This window comes from Ahaetulla prasina, chromosome 4, assembly GCF_028640845.1.
Source record: "Ahaetulla prasina isolate Xishuangbanna chromosome 4, ASM2864084v1, whole genome shotgun sequence".
Classification (NCBI taxonomy): Eukaryota; Metazoa; Chordata; class Lepidosauria; order Squamata; family Colubridae; genus Ahaetulla; species Ahaetulla prasina.
In genome coordinates this window covers 61,596,313-61,618,928 of record NC_080542.1, presented here as the reverse complement: position 1 = coordinate 61,618,928, position 22,616 = coordinate 61,596,313, and the positions used below count along the sequence as shown (strand labels likewise).

Below are 22,616 nucleotides of genomic sequence, written 5' to 3'. Positions count from 1 at the left end.
GCTTGCCAAACATGCTAACTACAGGAAGGAACAAAAAACATAAAAAACCTAATGGACAATTATGGTTCTTCCTACCATATTCATTCTATTTAAAAACAAAGATAGTCTCTTTCTCCCTTTAGGATGAATAATTAATGGTTATAGTATGGTCTTTTAGAACAACTATTTTCAATTATAATTGAGATTTCATATATAGCTTTTATAAATTCTTAGATTTTTCTTTGTAAATTTTATTCAATTTTCAGTACATCATACTACTTTCTGATCACAAATATTGCATCTATATACTGTTACAAATTACAAATTTGCTATGGCAAACCTAGACAGCGTACTAAAAAGCAGAGACATCACCCTGCCAACAAAAGTGCGTATAGTCAAGGCTATGGTTTCCCAGTTCTAATGTATGCCTGTGAAGGTTGGACCATAAGAAAGGCTGAGCGCCGAAGAATTGAGGCCTTTGAACTCTGGTGCTGGAGAAGACTCCTGCGAGTCCCTTGGACTGCAAGGCGAACAAACAAGTCAGTCCTAGGGGAGATCAACCCTGACTGCTCTTTAGAAGGCCAGAGCCTGAAGATGAAACTGAAATACTTTGGCCACCTAAGAAGAAGGAAGGACTCACTGGAGAAGAGCCTAATGCTAGGAAAGATTGAGGGCAAAAGAAGAAGGGGATGACAGAGAACGAGGTGGCTGGATGGAGTCACTGAAGCAGTAGGCATGAATTTAAATGGATTTCAGAGGATGGTAGAGGACAGGAAGGCCTGGAGGAACGTTGTCCATGGGGTCACGATCGGTTGGACACGACTTCGCAATTAACAACAACAACAACAACTGTTAGAAATCTCCTGCTATTTGCCTGTCCATTATATTCCATTAACACAAATGGTGCATTAAAGCACAAAATATTTTGAATCAATCACCTCAAATCTGCTAATTTGAAGAAAGCATTTAAAAGTGGGGACTGTTACTCAGGTATAATTAAAATGTTAAGATCTTCAAATCAGTTGTATTCACAAAATTGTGGCCACTGCAGGATAACTGTACCCAGCCCTGGTCATCTGATTATGATTTATGCCACTCCCTGCCAGTTTCTCACAAGTCAGTGGGGAAGCCAGCAGGAAGTTAGAAGTTGCCATTGTGGCAAAGTGGTGGTGGCACAGTGGTGATGGTGCAATGGTTAGAATGCAGTACCTTAGGCTAATTTTGCTGACTGCCAGCTCCCAGCTATTATTTGGCAGTTTAAGTCTCACCGGCTCAAAGTTGACTCAGCCTTCCAAGATTGATAAAATGAGGACCCAGATTGTTGAGGGTAATATGCTGACACTGTAAACTGCTTAGAAAGGGCTGTAAAGCACTGTGAAGCAGTATATAAGTCTAAGTGCTATTGCCATTGCTATTGCTTAGTGCTATTGCTCTTGCTCCCGTTCCCACTGCATTTTTGCCCACCCATGTTCATTCTTTTTTCTATGTTTAAATAAGGAAATATCTCTGAAAGGATGATATAATGGTGATGGGTCATGTAGGATATTATAAAGTTCTTATCGTTTGAAAGTGCCAGTTTAGAGATAACTATTTCCAACTTCTAGATAGCAAAGATGCAGGAAATTTCTGCTTTATAATTTATCATTCTAAGATGGTGACTTGCCTTTGTATGCATCATCCAATTCTTCTTTGTTAAATATTAGGCCATATCCTTGAACAGCACCTGTGTGAAACTGCAGGCGGAAAATGTTACTCCGAATGCCATACTGGTACTCTTTACGGCAACACTTGAGCTGAAATAAATAGATAAACAAACATTCATACATCTATGCATTCCTGCAACTTCGAAGTGCCTGGGCAATTACCTAAAATATACATAAGCAGCAGTTTTACATTCTGCTAACAGATGCATAGCAAAGTCAACAGAACATGGATTGAGACTTGGGAAACCAAGATACAAAAGGAGTAGCCATATAGCTTATCTGATGGCTCACCAAACTGCCTTCTGGTGTTATTTGTTAGTAAAATCAAGGGAAGGATGGAGTAATGGGAGCAATGTCCCGCACCCCAGATATGAAATAAGACCCATATAAATTAGAATTCGAATTTTCACTTAATACAGTAAAATATTAATTTAAAAAAATTCTCAGGAGTAATTTCAATATTTATTTTTAATTTCCTTTAGTCATTCTACCAGAAAATGGGGGATATTACATTGTTTTGGGATTCAATAAGAAGAAAACAAGAGAGTAGTTCAGATAAACTATATTCCTTCTGTTTTATACAGTTACCCTATAAATTCTAAGTGTCTGTACATGTAAGATCAAATTATTTACTATTCTTAATAATTTTAAAACATTTCTGATAGTTCTTATGGTCCCTATATTATCCAAGTTATTCTTTTATGTCCAATGAAGTTATAGCAGGAAATAAATGAAGCTGTTCTCTCAGAAAGTGGTATGTTTATTGTATTTATTTTATTTGTCAATCACATATAAGATAACAGGCAAAAGTATAAACATAATTTGGATACATGGAAAGAGTAAGTAAAAAAAAGGATTATTAGGACAGGGATGGTAGGCACACAGGTGCACTTATGCATACCCCTTACAGACCTCTTAGGAAGTTTTGGGGGTTTGGGAAAGAAATTACAGAGTCAGGTAGTGCATTCCAGGCATTGACCACTCTGTTATTGAAGTCATATTTTCTGCAATCAAGTTTGAAGCAGTTTATCTTGAGTTTGTATCTATTATTTGGTCGTGTATTGTTGTGGTTGAAGCTGAAGTAGTCATTGACAGATAGGACATTGTGGTAGATAATTTTATGTACTATGCTTAGGTCAGATTGAAGTCTGCATAGTTCTGCATAGTTCTAAGTTGTCTAAGCCTAAAATTTGGAGTCTGGTGGCATAAGATATTTTATTGCGAGCAGAGGAGTGGAGGACTCTTCTTGTGAAATATCTATGGACTCTCTCGATTGTATTTATGTCCGATATGCAGTGAGGGTTCCAGACAGATGAACTGTAATCAAGGATTGGTCTAGCAAATGTTTTGTATGCTCTAGTTAGTAGTACAATATTACCAGAGAAGAAGCTATGCAAGATTAGGTTAACAACTCTTAGGGAACTATTTTCATTTATTCTTTTGACAAGATGTTCCTATATCAATCATCTCCCAATACTTATAAATGGAAAACTATATGGGAGGGAGAAGTATGTAACACATCTGGCAAGCTTGCAGATAATTAACTTACAGAGGACCATCCAACCATAGGACTACACTTCCTTCTGCAGACTCTAAGTAAAATCATCTAGAAATAGCTTTATATTCACAGACATAAAATGTGGTGGGACAAAAGTATTGGATCACAGTTCTGCCCCAAGTGAGAAAGATCCAATGTAGTTTTTAGTGTTTAAGCTGGTGGAATAAGAACAGGAAAACCCAAGTTCTAATCCACTGTCAATCATGAAAGGTTGTTGGATGACCTTGAGCCAGTCAATCTCTCTCAGCCAAACATACCTCAGGCACTGTTTGGTTATAATTATTTTTGCACATTATTTTTGGTAGTCAGAAGCACAGTAAGGCTATTTCCTACTTATGGTGGGGTAACAGTTCGCCCAATCCCTACTTTGAAAAATCCCTCCCCTTTTTTAATTCTTGGTGTAGTTTTCAATTGACTATTTTCCTTGTTGGTCAACGGCTTGTGGAAAATATTCTTTATTTCAACTGTATATCCTACAGTATATTTTAAGGTGTTCATTACTGGCAACGTCAATGTAGAGAATTCTGGAATGCAAACAAGCTGAGACGTAAACTAATCAGTTCTGTTGATAAACTGAAATATATTATTCTGTATTTACAGTCTTTCACTATAGATAAGTATCCTGGAGAATCATAGTTTATGTCAAGAAGATGCATAAACCAGACTTATGCATTCCATAACCAAGACCCAGGGAAAGAAAAGAAAATAGTTGTTTTCTGAAAACAGTGAGAGTAGAAATTTCCAGAGTACCCAATTCTGTATCTAAAGGCACACATTTAATATACTGTAATTAATAAAAGCCTCCTATGACTACATTACAAGTTATGAAAATTTAAAAGGTATACATAATGTGTAGTTAAGGCATCAATTTTTACGATTCAATCTGGAAATAGTATTCTTTTTTTCAGGCCTGCCCCAGCCAGATTGCCCCCAAGAGAGAGGAAGGGGGAGAGAGAAATATAGATGTATTTAGTTGTCATTCAACAAGGTTTCTCTGGGTATTGGTCCTGGAATTTCTTAAGAGGCTTTGACGTGGTTAGAGTGCACCCATTCAGTTTCAGAGGGTGGGAAAACTCCATGCTACTAAGTATTGGGTTTTTCCTCGATCTGTGAGAGAGTCTAAAATGGCTTTGATTTCAAGGTGTTGTTCACCTTTGATCATCATCAGATTCTGGCAAGTGGTTTCATTGCTGGGTGTAAGAAGGAGGTGGTTTCCAATTTCAAGAGGCTGCAGTGGAATACTGGGTGGACCTGTCTAAGTGTTTTAAGAAATTCGAGTTCAATGGTGATCAAGTAAATAACTCTTTTTATGAGGAAAGGACCAACATACTTCAGACCCAGCTTCTTGAAGTGTTGTCTAGACAGTGAGTAATTATTATTATTATTATTATTATTATTATTATTATTATTATTATTATTATTATTATTATTATTATTTAGATTTCTATACCGCCCTTCTCCCGAAGGACTCAGGGCGGTGTACAGCCAAAATAAAACAAACAATACAATATACAATTAAAACAAGAGTTAAAAAACTTATTAAACAATTGGCCTAAAACGTTAAAAAACGTTTAAAATTCTAAAAACCCATTAAAATTCATAATATAAATTTAAAAACCAACAAAATTTAAGCCAGCCCCGCGCGAATAAATAAATGTGTTTTCAGTTCGCGGTGGAAGGTCCGAAGGTCAGATATTTGGCGCAAACCAGGGGGAAGTTCGTTCCAGAGGGTAGGAGCTCCCACAAAGAAGGATCTTCCCCTGGGGGCCGCCAGCCGACATTGTTTGGTGGACGGCACCCTGAGAAGTCCCTCTCTGTGTGAGCGTACGGGTCGGTGGGAGGCATAAGGTAACAGTAGGCAGTCCCGTAAGTACCCAGGCCCTAAGCCATGGAGCGCTTTAAAGGTAGTAACCAGAACCTTGAAGTGCACCCGAAAGACCACAGGCAGCCAGTGCAGTCTGCGCAGGAGTGGTGTTGTGTCTTGCCCGCTCTCACCGCAGCCGGGGTCTGCTTATCTGCTTCCGAACGCTGAAGAATGTCCTCCCGGCCCCAGCCCTGGCTCAATGCCCAGACAGGCTGAGGAGGGGGCATCTCCCGGCCGCAGCCCTGGCTCCATGCCCAAGCAGGCTGCAGAGGAGGGAGCACCCCCCGGCCCCAGCCCTGGCTCCATGCCCAGGCAAACGGAGCAGCTAGACCCCTACCCCTCCTCCACAGCATGTGAGCCTGAGGAAAGTTTATTTCCAACAGCTGCTGATTGGAGTGACCCTCGCATCAGAAGACTGGATAGGCGGAGGCAACAGAAGGAAGGGAGGGGCAGGCCTAAATGAGTGCTGAGTCATGGAGCCACACCCCATGGCCTATATAAAGGATCTGCTTTCTGGCAGTCTCTGAGTCAGGCAAAGTTGAACTTATCTTGCTGAAGTCACTTTCTGGTCTCCTGCCTGCTCTGAGGACTTTGCTAGGACTTTGGGCAGAGCTGCAGAGGCAAGCCTGATTCGGATTTCCTTGACCCGGCCGTCAGCGGAGGAGTGGGACACGACAAGTGGTGTTACATGGGAGCTACATGGAGCTCCCTCTATCACCCGCGCAGCTGCATTCTGGACTAGCTGAAGCCTCCGAGTGCACCTCAAGGGGAGCCCCATGTAGAGAGCATTACAATAATCCAAGTGAGATAAATGGTAGATAAATGGATCCCCTCCCCAACTTTAAGGTTTTTCAGTTTTGCATGCCTTTTGTCCATTTTTCTACACTTCCCTTAAATCCCTCAGTGCTTTCCCAGGTATTTTAAAGTTGGATGATACACTGCTTTAAGGAGGCAGTCAGTAGGGTGGCCTGGGGAAACTTGGGGATAGAAACAAAGTCCTGCCCCATAGCACTATAAAGGTGGTAAATCTAGTGCTACTGTATACTGAGTTGTTTTAAGCAACCTCAGTGAAAGGAAGAAGATCCAACTGTCCTGTTGATAATTAATGAAACACTTGAAATATTTCTCTAACACCCCATTTATATATTCACAGCCTCCATTTTTTATTTTTTTTGGATGATGTGATGAGGTAAGCCCCTGAGTGGTCCCTAAACATTTTAGGAACTCTTGCCAAAACTATGAAGTGAACTGGACTCCATGATCCAAATGTCAGTGACAGACCCAATGCAATCAAAACTCCAAGGCCAAGGTGCTCCTCAAAGTCCAAATTTATTAGGCATGTCATATTCGCACATCTGGTGAAAACCCGACTCTGAAGGTTTTCCCCACCCAAATTAAAATTCAAAGTTCCTTCCCCCAGTCCACATGTCCATCACATGGTCCAACCAGGTCACAGTCCCAACTCCAGTTGGTTTCAGTCCACGCCTCCCCAGCACCTGGTGGGAACATCCTTGAATTTTATTTTGGCTACAAGTCCCAAGCTATCTCTACTCCCCTCTCCCATTCCCACAGCTCCAACCAGCCTTGCTATAGCAGCCCTGAAGGTGCTCCAAAATGGCTTCAGTGTTGACACCAAGATTATTCTCTCTGGGGTTCCATGCAGTCTATAGATGTGCTGTATAAACAATTTGGCTAAGATGTGAGCAGATGAGATTTTTTGACAGGGCAAAACACGTACTTGTTTGGAAAATAAATCAGTTATAACCCAAACGGTTTTTCCCAAACTCTCGGATAACTCTACTATAAAATTCATTGAAATCTCTTTCCATTGGGCTTTGGGCTTAGTCACTGGCTGGAGGGGTCCTGGTGTCTTCCCTTGCTGCCTTTTTGCAGAAGCAAAGATAGGACAGCATAGTGATAACCACCAAAATTGGCGCTTAACCAAGTTAAGGTTCTGACAAAATCAAAATGACCCACAACTTTTGAGTCATGGCTTTTCTGAAAGACCACCTTCCATTGATTTTCAGGGATATACAATTTGGCTCCCAGTCAAGCTAAAGTATCTTGCATTATGCATTCCCCTTGTGGGCTTGGAACCACTTTCAGTGCCACTTTCTGGGTGCCACTTCAGGATGCCATTTTCAGGGTGCCCAGTGTCACTTTCAGGATGCCCAGTAAGTCCTCAGCTCCCCCCATTGATTTTGCTTGTCGGAAGTCAGCTGAAAATGGAGATCAGATAAACCTGGGATACTGCTAACACTGTAAATGCATTGCCAATTGCCAAGTGCCCAAATTTTGATACATAATGTTCTGTTTCCCTTCCCCCAATACTCCCAGCAAAGAGTCCGTCAGAGGCCTTCCTTTTTTTTCCTTTTATTTACATAGATACATGTCCTGGCCACGTCTACCCACGGGCCTGCCAAGTTTCTGGAGATAACGAGGAAATTATAGATAAGGCCAGAATTACTCACGAATATATTCTTCCCTCCATGAATTAGCTCGCGCCAAATTCATTGCTTTGTCCAAGACAAAAAACCAGGAAGTCCCGCCTCCTATTTATAGTCTCTGCAGATGTCACTGCATGACAATTATGACTTGGCTTTGTCCCAACTCTTCCGCTGCTGCGCACGCCGATCAAGCCTTCGTAATCTTGCGTCCCTCCAAAACTGTTCTTGGGGTGTTGCCAAATCAGAAGAAGGCCCGGAGAATCAGGCCTTGCCGGCCCCTCCCTTTGAGTGGGTGCCAGGAGGAGAGGGCTCAAGAGAAGCAGGGCTTGCCAGGTCTTCTCCTCATTTTCTGAATCATCCGAGTCCAGGAGTCTGGGTCCAGGAACCTGGGTCACAACACTATCCTCACCGCAGGGCCCTTCCCCGGGCTGACGATCGGGATGCGGTCGGGCTGGGTTCTGCTCATGGAAGGCCTGCACCAGGTCAGGGGCATGAACGCCGGAGGCATCTACCCAGGAGAAATCAGTCCCGTATCCCTTCCACGCGATCAAATATTGGAAACGACCCTTTAGCCAGCGAGAGTCGTGACGCTGTGGACTTCAGATTCTCCGACCCGCCCTCGGCGACAGTGACGGGTGCTGTTGGGCACCGAAGGGGACTCGGTGTGGCCTCAGGAACCAGAAGGGACCGTGAAAACGGGTGGATCCGCATGGATCGTGGCAGGGTCAGTCGGTAGGCTACCGGGTTGATGACTGCCTCGACAGGGAACGGGCCGATGAATCGGTGGTCCAACTTCTTTACCGGCGGTCGGACGGGAGGTGTTTGGTGGAGAGCCACACCGGTCTCCAACTGCCAGCGGGCGTTGCCCGTCGGGAGCGGTCAGCGGACCGTTTGTAGTCCTCCTTTGCCCGATTCAGCTGCTGACGTACCAACTGTTGGACCGCATGCAATTCCGTCAGGAAGGTCTGCGTTTCGGGAACAGGAGAGTCCGTGGTGCCAGAGGAAGAGCAGCGGATGGTACCCACATTGGCAAAGAACGGGGTCATCTGAGTAGAGGTGTGCTGAGAGTTGTTAAAAGCAAACTCCGCCAGAGACAGGTAGTCGGCCCAGTTGTCCTGTTGCTGGTTGATGAAGCAACGGAGATACTGTTCCAGTATACCGATGACCTTCTCTGTACCCCGTCGGTCTCCGGATGGTGCGATGACGACAGACATACCTGCACCTCCAACGCGCCATCAGGCTCTTCCAGAAGCGGGCTGTGAACTGAACTCCGCGGTCCGAAACCACCCTGTCCGGTAGACCATGGAGGCGGAAGATGTGCTGCAGAAAGAGACGGGCGTTTTGCGGCTGTGGGCAGTCCGCGGCATGGGATGAAGTGTGCCATCTTGGTGAGCATGTCCACCACCACCAGCACCGTGGTGAACCCAGAGGACGGCGGCAGGTCTGTCAGGAAATCCATAGAGATCGCCCCAGGGTCTGTCGGGTGTCGGCAAGGGCTGGAGGAGCCGGGAGGGGCCCCGTGGCGGTCTTGGCTTGCCGGCACGGTACGCAGGATGTCACGTAGGCATGTATATCATGCCGCACTGGGCCACCAAAAGGTCCGTGTCACCAGGTGGAGGGTCTTGAAGAACCCAAAATGTCCTGCTGCAGGGTTGTCGTGGCACTGGGTCATGACGAGGGCTCGGAGTGGTCCTGTGGGCACATATAATCGCCCAAACTTGAGTAAGTCCTCCTCCAAGGTCCAAGGAGACGTGGGCCCACCTCCGCTCTCCTTTGCTGCGACCAGGCGTCCTGGCGCTGCGCCTCGCACCTGGGCCCGCAAGTCCACTGGCTCCGTGCTGCGGCCAAGGCTTCTGCCGCAGCACTGTCCGTGGAGGAAGGGGTCCTGGCGCAGAGGTACTCTGGCTTGGGACAGGGCATCCGCCCTCCGGTTGTGACCGCTGGGAATGTAGGTCACGCGGAAGTTGAACCGGGCAAAACAACGACCACGGATCTGCCGCTGGTTCAACTTCCGAGCTGTGGTGAGGTGCTCGAGATTCCGATGGTCCGCTCGACCTCCACCTGATGTCGGGCCCTCCAGATGGTGTCGCCAAGCCTCGAATGCAGCCTTGATAGCCAGCAACTCTTTTCCCAGATAGTGTAGTTGCGCCGGAAGGGTTGAGTTTCCGGAGTAGTAAGCGAGGGAAAAGTGTGCCACCATTCGCCGGAGCCTGTAGCAGCACCGCTCCCAGAGCCACATTGGGCGTCCGTTTCCACCACAAAAGGCCGGAGCGGGTCGGGATGCCTCAGGACGGGTTCCGTGTGAAGGCTTTCTTGAGGGCTGTGAATGCTTCTTGCTGCGGGGACCCCACCGAATGCAACCTTCTTCCTGAGGAGCTGGGTAAGTGGAGCTGTCAGTGTGGCGAAGCCGGGATGAAGGTCCGTAGTAGTTGGCGAAGCCCAGTAGGCGCTGAACATCCTTCACCCGACGAGCGGCTTCCCAGCTACACAAAGCTTCTACTTTACATGGGTCCATGGCTATGCCCTCGGGCGAGATGATATGCCCGAGGAATTCTATGGAAGTCCGGAAGAAGACGCATTTCTCCAGCTTCGCATTGAGTTGTTGCTCCCGCAAGCGTTGCAGAACCAGACTGACGTGTCGAAGGTGGCTTTCCCTGGACCGGGAGTAAATCAGGATGTCGTCGAGGTAGATAACCACGAACCGATCCAACATGTCTCGGAACACGTCGTTCATGAAGTGCTGAAAAACGGCGGGAGCATTGGTCAACCCAAATGGCATGACAGTGTATTCGTAGTGTCCGTATCGGGTGCCGAATGCCGTCTTCCATTCGTCTCCTTCTCGTATCCGCACCAGGTTGTAGGCCCCCCGGAGATCGAGCTTGGTGAAGATCGTGGCCTCCCGCAACCTTTCCAGTAGCTCCGGGATGAGCGGCAGGGGGTAGCGATTCCGCACCGTAATGGCGTTTAGCCGGCGGTAATCACAGCATAGGCGCAAGTCCCCTGTCTTCTTCTTCACAAAGAGGACCGGGCCGAGAGGGACTTTGAAGGCCGGATGAACCTCGGGCCAGGTTTTTGTCCAGGAAGTCCCTGAGGCGGCCAACTCGGGCTCCGACATGGAATACAGGCGTCCCACAGGCAGTGGTGCGTTGGGCAGAAGGTCCACGGGCAATCGTAGGGCCGATGCGGGGTAGTCGGTCCGCCTCCTTCTCGCTGAACTCGACGGCGAAGTCCGACAGCTCAGGAGGCAAGGTGATGGCAGCGGTGGGGACGTTCTGGCCGGCACAGGTGTGGCGGATGTGATCGACGCACTGCAGACTCGGGAAAGAGATGGCGTTCGCGACCAGGCCACCTGAGGATCGTGGGTCCGCCAGGCCAACCCAAGGACCAAGGGAAAATGAAGGTCCGCCGTGACATAAAACTGGATCGCCTCCTCATGGTCCCCAATAGCCAGGCGCAAAGGCTGGGTGGCGAATTTAATGGGGCCGGACACCAGTTCACGTCCATCAATTGTCTCTACCCGCATCGGAGGGTCCACCGGAACCACGGGGACCGCAAACTGGGTCACAAAGGCCTGGTCCATAAAGTTTGTTGTGGCCCCTGAGTCCACCAGCGCATGCGCCTGGAGCCCGTCCGACTGGTTCCCCAACCATATCCGTGTGTCCAGAATCAGATGCGAGGGGGCCCAGAGTCTACTTCCAACGTCCAGTGGGGGCTTAATGCGTGCCCGACCTAGGGTTTCCCAGTCGGGCCTGCTCCGCTTCCCGATTGGTCACGCTGTGATTCGGGGACGGCGTCGTGCCCCGCTTCCTGGAGCAAGAAGCGGCGAAGTGGCCGGGCTCCCCACAGTACAGGCACAATCCCCCTTGGCGCCTCCGGTTCCGCTCCTGGGCTGTTAGGCGAGGTCTGGCCGCCCCCAACTCCATGGGCTCTTCCGCAGCGGTTACAAAACGTGGGGCGACCCTGGGTGCTGGTGGTGCAGGAAGTGGGGGTGCAGATGTCGACGGAGGGTCCTGGGGTGCGACGGGACGGTCGCCGTTGCAGACGGGCATCGAGGCGGAGACAAAGGGCACCAAGTTGTCGAGGGTCCGCGGCGCCCACGCGGCCAGCTCGTCTTGCAATTCCTCTGAGAGTCCCTCCTGAACGCTGGCCCACCAGCGCTGCATCATTCCAGTCAGAGTCCTGGCACAAAAGACGAAATTCGCGATGTACTCCTGCAGGCGTTTCCCTTGACGGAGTTCCTTAAGGCGCCTGGTTGCCGCCAGCATTCGAACGGGTCCTCATACATGGTGCGAGGTGCTGCCAAAACGCTGTTGGTCCGCCAGCAGGGGCTGTCCTGGAGCAAGAGGGCGTGGCCCATCGAGCAGCCGAGCCGGAAAGAAGGTTAATCACGAAGGCCACCTTAGCCCGGTCGTCTGGGAAATCCTCTGGCCTCATAGCCATGTAGAGCTGGCACTGTCCCAAGAAGGTCGGGAACATCTCAGGCTGCCCAGAAAACTTATCCGGCACGGTTATCGGGCACTTGCGACGAGGAGGAGGAGTGGGAGGATGGGGGGGGGCTGCAGGCACATTCCTGGCAGCAAGTTGGCCTGCCAAGTGAGCCAGTTGCTGCTGCGGCTGTTGATTAGCCGCTGTAGCTGCTCTAACTGCTGCTGTACCTGCTGCTGATCCATCTTTGGTGGAAGATGTTTTAGTCAGGTCTTGGACAAAATGTTCTGTTTCCTTCCCCAATACTCCCAGCAAAGAGCCCGTCAGAGGCCTTCCTTTTTTTATTTACATAGATACATGTCCTGGCCACGTCTACCCACGGGCCTGCCAAGTTTCTGGAGATAACGAGGAAATTATAGATAAGGCCAGAATTACTCACGAATATATTCTTCCCTCCATGAATTAGCTCGCGCCAAATTCATTGCTTTGTCCAAGACAAAAAACCAGGAAGTCCCGCCTCCTATTTATAGTCTCTGCAGATGTCACTGCATGACAATTATGACTTGGCTTTGTCCCAACTCTTCCGCTGCTGCGCACGCCGATCAAGCCTTCGTAATCTTGCGTCCCTCCAAAACTGTTCTTGGGGCGTTGCCAAATCAGAAGAAGGCCCGGGAGAATCAGGCCTTGCCGGCCCCTCCCTTTGAGTGGGTGCCAGGGAGGGAGAGGGCTCAAGAGAAGCAGGGCTTGCCAGGTCTTCTCCCTCATTTTCTGAATCATCCGAGTCCAGGAGTCTGGGTCCAGGAACCTGGGTCACAACACATAACCATGGAGGTGCTGTGATGGTCGTAAGTTTGAGGTCCAGTCATAAATGACTTTTTTCAGCATCTTCACAACTTCAAATGGATGCTAAATGAATGGTCATAAGGATGAGAACTATTTGTAAGTTATACCCATATTGGCACCAATTAAACTATTGTAATGGACTCTACATGAACCTGTTTATAAAAATTACTGAGACTTCCAGTTGGTCCAATGTTTCCCCAAAAATAAGACCTTGTCTTCTATTTTTTTTGAACCCTGAAATAAATGCTTGGCCTTATTGCCATGTGCTCAAAAGCCCGATTGGCTTATTATCAGGGGATGTCTTATTTTGGGGGAAATAGGGTAACAGTGTACTAACTGGTACTCAGCACTGAAACATACATAATACGAGGCCCTAAAGAACTTCTGAATACAATTTAATGGTCAGTTTTGATTCATGGATTACTTGAGTATTTGCAGGATCATTTGCTAAAAGTTTAAAAGGAATTGGACTAGAAGATGCTGCTTCCTTTAGAAGAATCTGCCAATGTGAATCAGACTTGCCCAAGGAGCTGCTGATTCAGTTCTACAGAGGAATTATTGAGTCTGTCATTTGCACTTCTATAACTGTCTGGTTCGGTTCTGCAACCCAACAAGAAAGACACAGACTTCAGAGGATAATTAGAACTGCAGAAAAAATAATTGCTACCAACCTGCCTTCCATTGAGGACCTGTATACTGCACGAATCAAGAAGAGGGCCGTGAAAATATTTACAGATCCCTCACATCCTGGACATAAACTGTTTCAACTCCTACCCTCAAAACAACGCTATAGAGCACTGCACACCAGAACAACTAGACACAAGAACAGTTTTTTCCCGAAGGCCATCACTCTGCTAAACAAATAATTCCATCAATACTGTCAGACTATTTACTGAATCTGCACTACTATTAATCTTCTCATCGTTCCCATCACCAACCTCTTTCCACTTATGACTGTATGACTGTAACTTTGTTGCTGGCAATCCTTATGATTTATATTGATATATTGACCATCAATTGTGTTGTAAATGTTGTACCTTGATGAAGGTATCTTTTCTTTTATGTACACTGAGAGCATATGCACCAAGACAAATTCCTTGTGTATCCAATCACACTTGGCCAATAAAAAATTCTATTCTATTCTATTCTATTCTTTCCTGATTGCATTCAGAATGACATACAAAAGGAGTTATTTGGTTGAACACCTTTTAGTGATATTGCTATTTAAGATGTTTTAAACTATTGTGGATACTTTAATGTTTTCTTTTTTCTTGTAAATTGCTGATAGATTTTTCCAATTGCAATGGGATATAAATGTAATTAATTAATTAATAACACAAATATATTTCACCAACTAACTAAATTAAAAAACAGTAGATTTTGGAATTAATCCTTTCTTACAATTTCTTTGCTTGAGGTTATCTTCAAAATATTAAACCTGCTAACAATAGCATATTGTATATGACCTGCCTAACATTAACTTAAACTTTTAGTGGTGTAGTCTTTAAATGACTCTGGAATGCATTTTCTTCCCCTGAACTCTATCCACTATCCAAAACAAAGTTTATAGAACACTTACCATTATATCTCCTTTCAACAGCTGGGCTGGTTCAATTGGAATGCAGGCTCTGTTTTGATTCTCTAGCTCTGTGCTACTGAAAAAAAGGAGAAATATGTAAATAATAAATTTGAAATATTTTCAAAAGAAAAATACTTTAACTGCTCCAACTCCAATACTAATAAACATAATAAAAATGCAATCCTGTTGAGACTGTATCATCAGTCAAGAACATCATTCTTTGCACAGGAAAAAATGAAGTTTAGAATCTAAACCATGTTTTGCTATCACATTTTGCTAAACATCACTTAGCTTTGTGATCTGAAAAACATAGTGCATAGATAAGGCACACATCAAAACTAAGTGTCTACTTACTATACTCCTGATGTATAAACTGGCAGCATGCCCTCATACAACTTCAGAAATGGTTGACAACCTAAAAGGGGGAAAATTACAAATATCTAAACTTTTTAAGGAACATGTGAGTAACACTGGTCCTTCTCTTGCTGTACAACATATGGGCTACTCTGGTTTAGAAAAACAATTGAACTGTGTGATTGGCTCAATCTAGGAATCACTGGGCTGCATTTTAATAATGAAATAAATAAATAAATAGTGGTAGTAGTAATATATTGATCTAGAGCCACTAATGCCATGAAGAAAGATTCTTGGAATGTCTTTTAAACAATTAGTCCTCTAGTTTGGACTACAATTGGGCCCAGAATCTTAGTCATGGAGCAAAGTAGTCATTAAATAGAACCTCCACATGATCACTTTGCTCAACTACTGCAATCCCACCATGTTTTCCTGAAAATATAACCTATTCAAAAAGTAAGACCTAGCCTGATTTGGGGCGAGATAGGCCTAATATAAGCCCTAGCCCAAAAATAAGCCCTATTGAAGTGGGTGGGTGTGGCCAGCACAAGAAGCAGCCCTTTCCTTCCCTGGTCACCTCAGGGCTGCTTGGCTCCTTAATCGGGGGCCGTGGATCAGCTGAGCCACTCCGGCTGCTGCCTCCAGTAAGTGTGGCCACTTTTGCAGCCAACTGCAACCACAAAAGATGCCGGAGGCAACACACCCACATGCCTTGCACCTTCCTTACCTGATGGTGACAGTCACAGCAGGCAATTCTGTCCAAGGAACAGCTGCCTCAGGGGCGCCACTCAGGCCACCACCTCCAGCAAGAGTGGCCACTTTTGCAGCCAATTATGGCTGCAAAAGAAGCCATAGGGCAAGTGACGCACCCCACATGCCTCATGCCATCCTTACCTAACAGTGACAGTCACAGTACACAATTCTGTCCATGGAACAACTGATTCATGAGTGCTGCTAAGGCCACCGCCTCCAGCAAGTGTGGAGGCTCGGAAAGAAAACGGGTAGGCATGACATTTCACAAAGCTTCTTAATCTGGGGCTGCTGGCTCCCTCGCTTCGTGCTTTTACACATACCGACATACCCACCCTCCCTGGGCTGCTGTTTCCCCCTCCCAATACTCCATTTCTGAGAAAAGAAGAGTGCTGGGGTGGCATTGGACTTTCCCCCTGTCCTGGCTCCTCTCAGCCTCAACTTTACTCCTGAAAGCCTGAAGGCCACTTCTCTGATTAAGCTCCTTGAACTCTGTTAGAGCTTGGTTCTGGGAGAGACCCTTGAAGAGCTAAAGGGGGGCTGAGGGCAAGGGGTAAGGCAAAGCTGATCTTTGCCTTTTCTCCCAGAAGCACTCCTCAGGCACAGTCACCTCTGCAGCAAGAGAGGCACCCAATGGGCCTCGCACTGGTCTTCAGAAGGATATTTTAGCAGCACTATTTTTTTTACCATTATTTTGTCATGATCCATGTGGCCCAGTACAGTGTTAAAAGTTAACATTTTTGAAATGTTACTGTAGCTACGAAGGAAAGGACGATGTGCAGGAAAATCTCCCCCCTCCCTCCACCTACAGATCGTTCTTATAAAGAGGAGCCCTGCATTAATGCACATCCAAAAACACTTCCTCCATGGCTTCAGAGCGTCCAGTCTTGCAATCCTGTGCAGGGAACGCAGAGGTTTGCTCTGAAGCTGTGGCAGCAGAGGGTTGCACAAGGAGACCTCTGCAGCTACAGTAACATTTCCTAATGTTAACTTTTAACACCATACTAGGCCACATGAGTCAAGATGAAATAACGGTAAAATAATTGTGGATAGCTGCTGCTACAAGTACCCTTAGGACAGCCAGCACGAGGTGCATGGAGCACATCACTTGGCCTCCTGCTGCTTTTGTGGCCGCAATCGATGGCAAAAGTGCCCACACACTTGCTGGAGGCAGCAGTCAGAGTGGCACCCACGAGGCAGCTGTTCCATGGACGGAATTGCCTGCTATGACCATCACCATTTGATAAGGAGGGCGTGAGGCATGTGGGGTGCATCACTTGGCCTCTGGCTTCTTTTGCAGCCGCAAAATGGCCACGCTTACTGGAGGAGGAGGCCTGGTGGCACCCATGAATCAGCTGTTTCATGAATGGTGGAATGGCCTGCTGCGACCCTTCGGGAAGCTGGCACTAGGGGCCACTCACCCCACCCACCTCATACCAATACATGAGAAAAAATAAGAACACACACATACCCCGAAAATAAACCCTAGCCGATTTTTCAGGAATCAAAAGAAAATAAGACCCGGTCTTATTTTTGGGAAAACATGGTAGTTTTCCCAGTTGCAGCTGTTTGATTATCATGTAGCCATTAAGTGGAGTGCTGGAGATAATGCTTGGCCTTCTAGAGAGGAAGAGGGCCAGACATGCTATCACACCAAGAAGACCTGGATTTTCTTCCTGCCCTACTGGGGAGAATAAGAATATTGGCATTTGCTAGTGATTTAGCCAGATGTAAGGTCCATTCCAGAATGTTTCCTCTGGAAGGGAAATCCGCTGGAACAATAAATCTTACATCTAGTGAAAATGCTAGCAAATGCCGTTGTTCTGGAAGACTCAGAATGCTGGTGTTTGCTAGTATGATACAACCAACATAATAGTTAACAGTGATTTCACACAACAAGATAAGCAAAGATACACAGGGAAATTTTGCCTTTGGTAACAGATAATGATGAGAAATGAAAAAGACTGAAGACAAAATAGGTAATTTTTTTAAAGAAAGTCTTACCTCCACTAATACCAAAGTTTGGGATTCCATGCAGAATAACATAATGTAAGAATAGAGGGTTTGTATTCATTTTTACCAATCCAGAGAGAAGATCACTCAAAAACTGCACGTATCTAAAAAGGAAAAGAGTTGTGTTCAATGAGCAGGGAAAATATACAGTAGCATGCAGAAGAAATCTTGAGTATCAATTAGCAATCAGAAGAGCATAATGAAAACTCCTTAATTTCACAACATATGGACAGACTCAACTGAGGAATCATATGCTTCTGGATCAAGCCAAGTCCAAAAAGTATAAGAGAATTCTTGGAGACCTGGCACTCAGATAATTTGGTCATCAACAGGCACATAGAGAAAAACCACCATCTACATACCACTCAAAAGAGCCTCAAAGGAAACAAAAAGATCAAAAACATCTTCTCACCAGCAATTAACACCCATATGAGCAGAGATTAACACAAAGATTAAGACTAGACCAACAATCAAGAAGTAAACAATGAAGTAAAGAAGAAAACAATCAAAGAACTACCAATGCAGATAAAAAAGCAAACAGTAAACAACATCCTAATCAAAAAACCACCAAGACATTACCACCAACAGTGACAGGGCTAACCACTAGTTAGTATATAAAAATAAGAGCAAACCCCTTTCCATTCTTGCACTGATGTTGTTACCTAGATTAGTAATGAAATGTCTGCCAAAAAAAAAACCCAGTTCAACATTGAGCTACAAATATTCTCTTCTATTGACTAGTCAAAGGTTTCAGTTCTTGTGCATAGTATTTGATAAAATAAAAACTATATAAAAAAATCAGAATGCTTTAAATTTCATAGTCCATATTGAAAAGGCATTATTTATTTTGCTCCCACACTGCTACTCATCGATGCCCTTCCGGATAATGTTTACAAGTACACCAAACTTTTCAAATAATGCATTTATTTGTAGAAACAGATTTGAGTGAGAAAAGCTTTTCAGGATAAATATTTATTACTGTATAAAGTTTCAGGGGGATATGTGTTTCTTTTTTCATGTCAGTAGGCAGATGTGTAGGTCTCTAGGGAAAAATAGTGGCTCCCTGGGAAAGTTTTTATGTAGTGAAAGACAAACAGTTGCATTGCCAGATCTGGTTTTCTTCCCAAGGTTTCCACTCTTTAAACAAATTCTAAACTTATTGAATGCCTTATGAAAAAGGGATAGTAACTATGACTACCAAATCATACTACCAACTATTTCCCCATCCTCCTCTACTTTTCCTATCAAGCAATATGATATTAAACTACAAATAATAATTATCCAATCACACTCTCTTCCATTCTGGTCTCAAATGTCAATTTACCTGAATTTGTACTACCAATTTCCACCTGTTCCAAGGCACCCTTTCTCTTAAAATCCACCATAACAGTTTCTATATGGTCTATATTTCTTGCCTCACATTTAGATAGAGGAGAAGAAAAGAATCACCTGGCATGATCAGGTGCAATTATAATTGTTTATAATCAATGCTTGTTATTTCACATGAATTCATATTTTTTTGAAGAAAAAAATACAATAAACAAATTGGGATTTTCTTTTATATTAGGTCTATTATTGTTAGTTAGCATGAACAGCATCTCAAAATAAGTATTAGCCCAATACCCAAGTATAAATTTTGGAATGACTATTTCACAGAAATATAGTGACTGAAAAAGAAATACATAGTTATTGCAAAATAAATTAAAATATGTTCCTATGTTAATTATTGTGTGCAGAAACAACCCAACCCTAGAATGGGATAACTCGCTGCGGCCAATTCACCACAGCCATCTTGCCACAACCATATCGCCATGGACATCTCACCGCAGATTTGACCACATGACAATTCCATGTGAGATAACTCAATGCGATAATTGTATCTACCACTGTTTCTTCTACATTATTTCCATTGGCAGAAATGCAAATAATGTACAAGAAACAGATAACATGGCAGGTAACATTTATTGTTTACATTATCCTGCATGGATTGTCCTGCAGTGAGTTGTCTTGTGGCAAGATGGTCAAGGCAAGACCACCACAGTAAGATGGCCATGCCCAGGTTGGCCATGACGAGATGGCCACAGGAAGTTGGTTATAATGAGATGGCTGTGGCAAGACGGAGTCCTAGACCCATCCAACCCACAAGAATTAGATATAGGGACCAACTCCACTGAGGAGTATTCCTCACTTATTTATTAATGGTACTGAAGCTTGATTTCAGAAAGTAAAGTGGTTGCTGTGAGATATCTGTCCCCCTCCACTCTGCCATCTCTAAATTAAGGTCTATGTTTCTTTTCTCTATTCAAGAATATTATTAGGACCTATCCACTAGAATGCAACAACACTCAATTCCCCCCCTCCTATTTCCTGGCAGCTAAGTATATGAAATTCCTCTATGGAATTTTTGATTAAACGACACAAAACATAATTTTATATAAGCTAGCTCAATCACCTGATCATATGGGACATGCTCTATAGCAGGGGTCTCCAACCTTGGACCCTTTAAGACTTGTGGACTTCAACTTCCAGAGTTCCTCAGCCAGCTTTGCTGAGGACTCTGGGAGTTGAAGTCCACAAGTCTTAAAGGGACCAAGGTTGGAGACCCCTGCTCTATAGGACTCTAGAGAAAGGTAAAACATATTCGCTCTTGGTACAAAAATAGCAGAAGGGGCTGACATTCTTCTCTCCAAAGGTATACATTGATTCACTTTCAGGAGCTGTCTTTACAGTAATGGTAATGATCCAGCCAGATCATTCTGATACAACGTCATAGATATCTTAAGATGTTTTATTATTATTATTACCATTTGCAATAACTTTTTTCAGATTATTTGGACACTATCTCTTTCTCTGATTCTTATCAGCCTCCTGCTCTGCTCATCAATACCTGATCAATACTTATGTTCAAAAGGCTACAACTGAGATACATGATGGTAGCCAAAATGCAAAAGTTATTGTGAGTTGAGGACAGCCATCCATCACTGATTGCTTTTTCACTCCTCCCTTCCCTTTTTTAAAATTAGCAAGCATAAAACATTTTTATTTCTCTTACAACTTCCCCATTCTTGGACCAGTTGCTGCAATATCCTATTGACACCTGAAACAAGCTATACACACTTCACAAGAAGAGAAAAGGGCTGAAAGAAGAGGTAAATTTAAGAAATGTCCATCAACTGTGGCAGAGGTGAAATCCAAATTTTTTTACTACCAGTTCTATGGGCGTGGCTTGGTGGGCATGGTGTGGTTTGGTGGGCGTGGCAGGGAAAGGATACTACAAAATCTCCATTCCCTCTGCACTCCAGGAGGAGGGATACTGCAAAATCCCCATTCCCTCCCCACTCTGGGGCCAGCCAGAGGTAATATTTGCTGGTTCTCCGAACGACTCAAAATTTCCGCTACCAGTTCTCCAGAACCTGTCAGAACCTGCTGGATTTCACCCCTGAACTGTAGACAGGGGGAGCTAAGAATGGTATTTACTGAATCAGGAAGATGTTTCGGAGTGAAAAGATGTTTCTAAAAGAGAAACTGAAATACCTTTTCTGGGATGGTTGCATTAAAGCAGAAACATTATCATCGAAGTATTTCTTCATTGCAAATCTGTCCAGGGCTTGATCTGCACTATTGTGAAAAAAAGACAGAAAATGTAAATCCTTCAAGGGAGCAATCTTGGAAATAAAGGTTGCTATAAAGTAAATCATGCCAAAGCATTGCAGCATGTTGTGTTCTATTTGGCAAATGCATTTACCTCCAGATACAATGAAAACAAATTATAGCAACTCTGAGAAAATGTTCAGCTGAAAGAAGAACTAATGCATATGCTAATTAAAATGTTAATGCTTCTTTTCCCATCCCTTCCGTACAAAATAGTTTTTATATGGAAGCAATGTGTAGTGTTCTACAATCTGGTATATAAATATTATTTTCAAAATAATATCTTTAAAATTATGTCCATGTGATATTTGAAAATTATTTAAAATTATTGATTTTACTCCAATTACAGTGTATATCATTTATACCTGGAATTTCCTTGATTCCAGTGAGATCTGAATCCAAGAACACTATACTTGGAAATACAGTCTCCACTGGGCCTTTGTTCAACAACAATAAAAATGCTAACTCTAAATAAATCTCTCTTATATTTTAAATAAAGAGAAAGGAAAGAGTGAAAGAAAAATATTTAAGGATTTTTTTCTCCTTCAAACCCTGAATCATTAACTATTTCAGCTTTAATTCTTGACACTGTATCTGTTACCCAAAACAACAACAAAACAGGAAAAATAATTTCTGAGAGATTCTGATGGGAAAACAAAAATTAAATCAATGAATTAATTGCAGTTCCTACCACTAAAATTAGGTGAGCATGGATCCAATTAGACCTCTTTATAAGCTTTAAACATTTTCATTGCCTTATGCTCTGCATCTGGCCTTATCATTCAAATCTTTTCTAACATACTACATAATTTATAGCATTCTAAGTATAAGGCACTAACCCTATTTTCACTGGTGATATTTGCAAATAAGAAAAAACAAAACCGGTTTCACAATCACTAAAAGAGAATGAAGTTAAGTCCCCCAAAAGTCTAAATATGACTGTAACAGACATGTTTTCATTGATGTCAGAGCTCCATTAACATCCTGGCCAGAAAACTCAAGATTGTCTGTATCCCATTTCAATGTTCTCTGTAGCCGTTCTGTTGCAATGTCTTTAATTTCTCTGTCTTCAAAAAAAATTGTTGGGGTTTTTTTTTTTTGGTTGTGTAAGCTCAGCTACAGGAGGCTCTGGGTATATAAAAAATGCAGACAATGCACCAACTTGAAGAAGCCTTGTGGGAAGCCTTCAAAAATGCTTTTTAATCTACAAGCTCAAATTGAAAACTTTGGTAAAAAGCTTGATAAAATTACCAGGGTTTCAAATCAACTTAATGCAAACCACTGCAGCCAAGCCAGACTTTCAATTAGATGGACTGGAATCTCAGTCGTGGCTGGCAGATCAAAAGCAGCAGCAGTTTGGCTGGAAAACAGAAGGCCTGTTGCAGAAATCTGAAAGTCTGGATTTTACAGATTTAGAAGTTGTAGATTCAATGAGTGATGAAATGGACGT

General features: G+C 44.1%; 1 protein-coding gene across 3 annotated transcripts in view; it reads right to left on the bottom strand.

Annotated features, from left to right (window-relative positions):
- The window catches only part of TNS3 (tensin 3), a 198,214-nt gene that overhangs the window by 107,892 nt on the left and 67,706 nt on the right, over positions 1-22,616 (bottom strand). For 2 of the 3 annotated variants that reach the window (XM_058180998.1, XM_058181001.1), the window contains 5 exons: positions 21,050-21,133; positions 17,507-17,619; positions 14,753-14,813; positions 14,399-14,474; positions 1,643-1,772 (listed from right to left, as the gene is read on the bottom strand). In XM_058180998.1, the coding sequence (XP_058036981.1) occupies positions 1,643-1,772; positions 14,399-14,474; positions 14,753-14,813; positions 17,507-17,619; positions 21,050-21,133 (464 nt within the window). The remainder of the gene's footprint in view (positions 1-1,642; positions 1,773-14,398; positions 14,475-14,752; positions 14,814-17,506; positions 17,620-21,049; positions 21,134-22,616) is intronic. The other variant, XM_058180999.1, reaches the window with a different exon arrangement.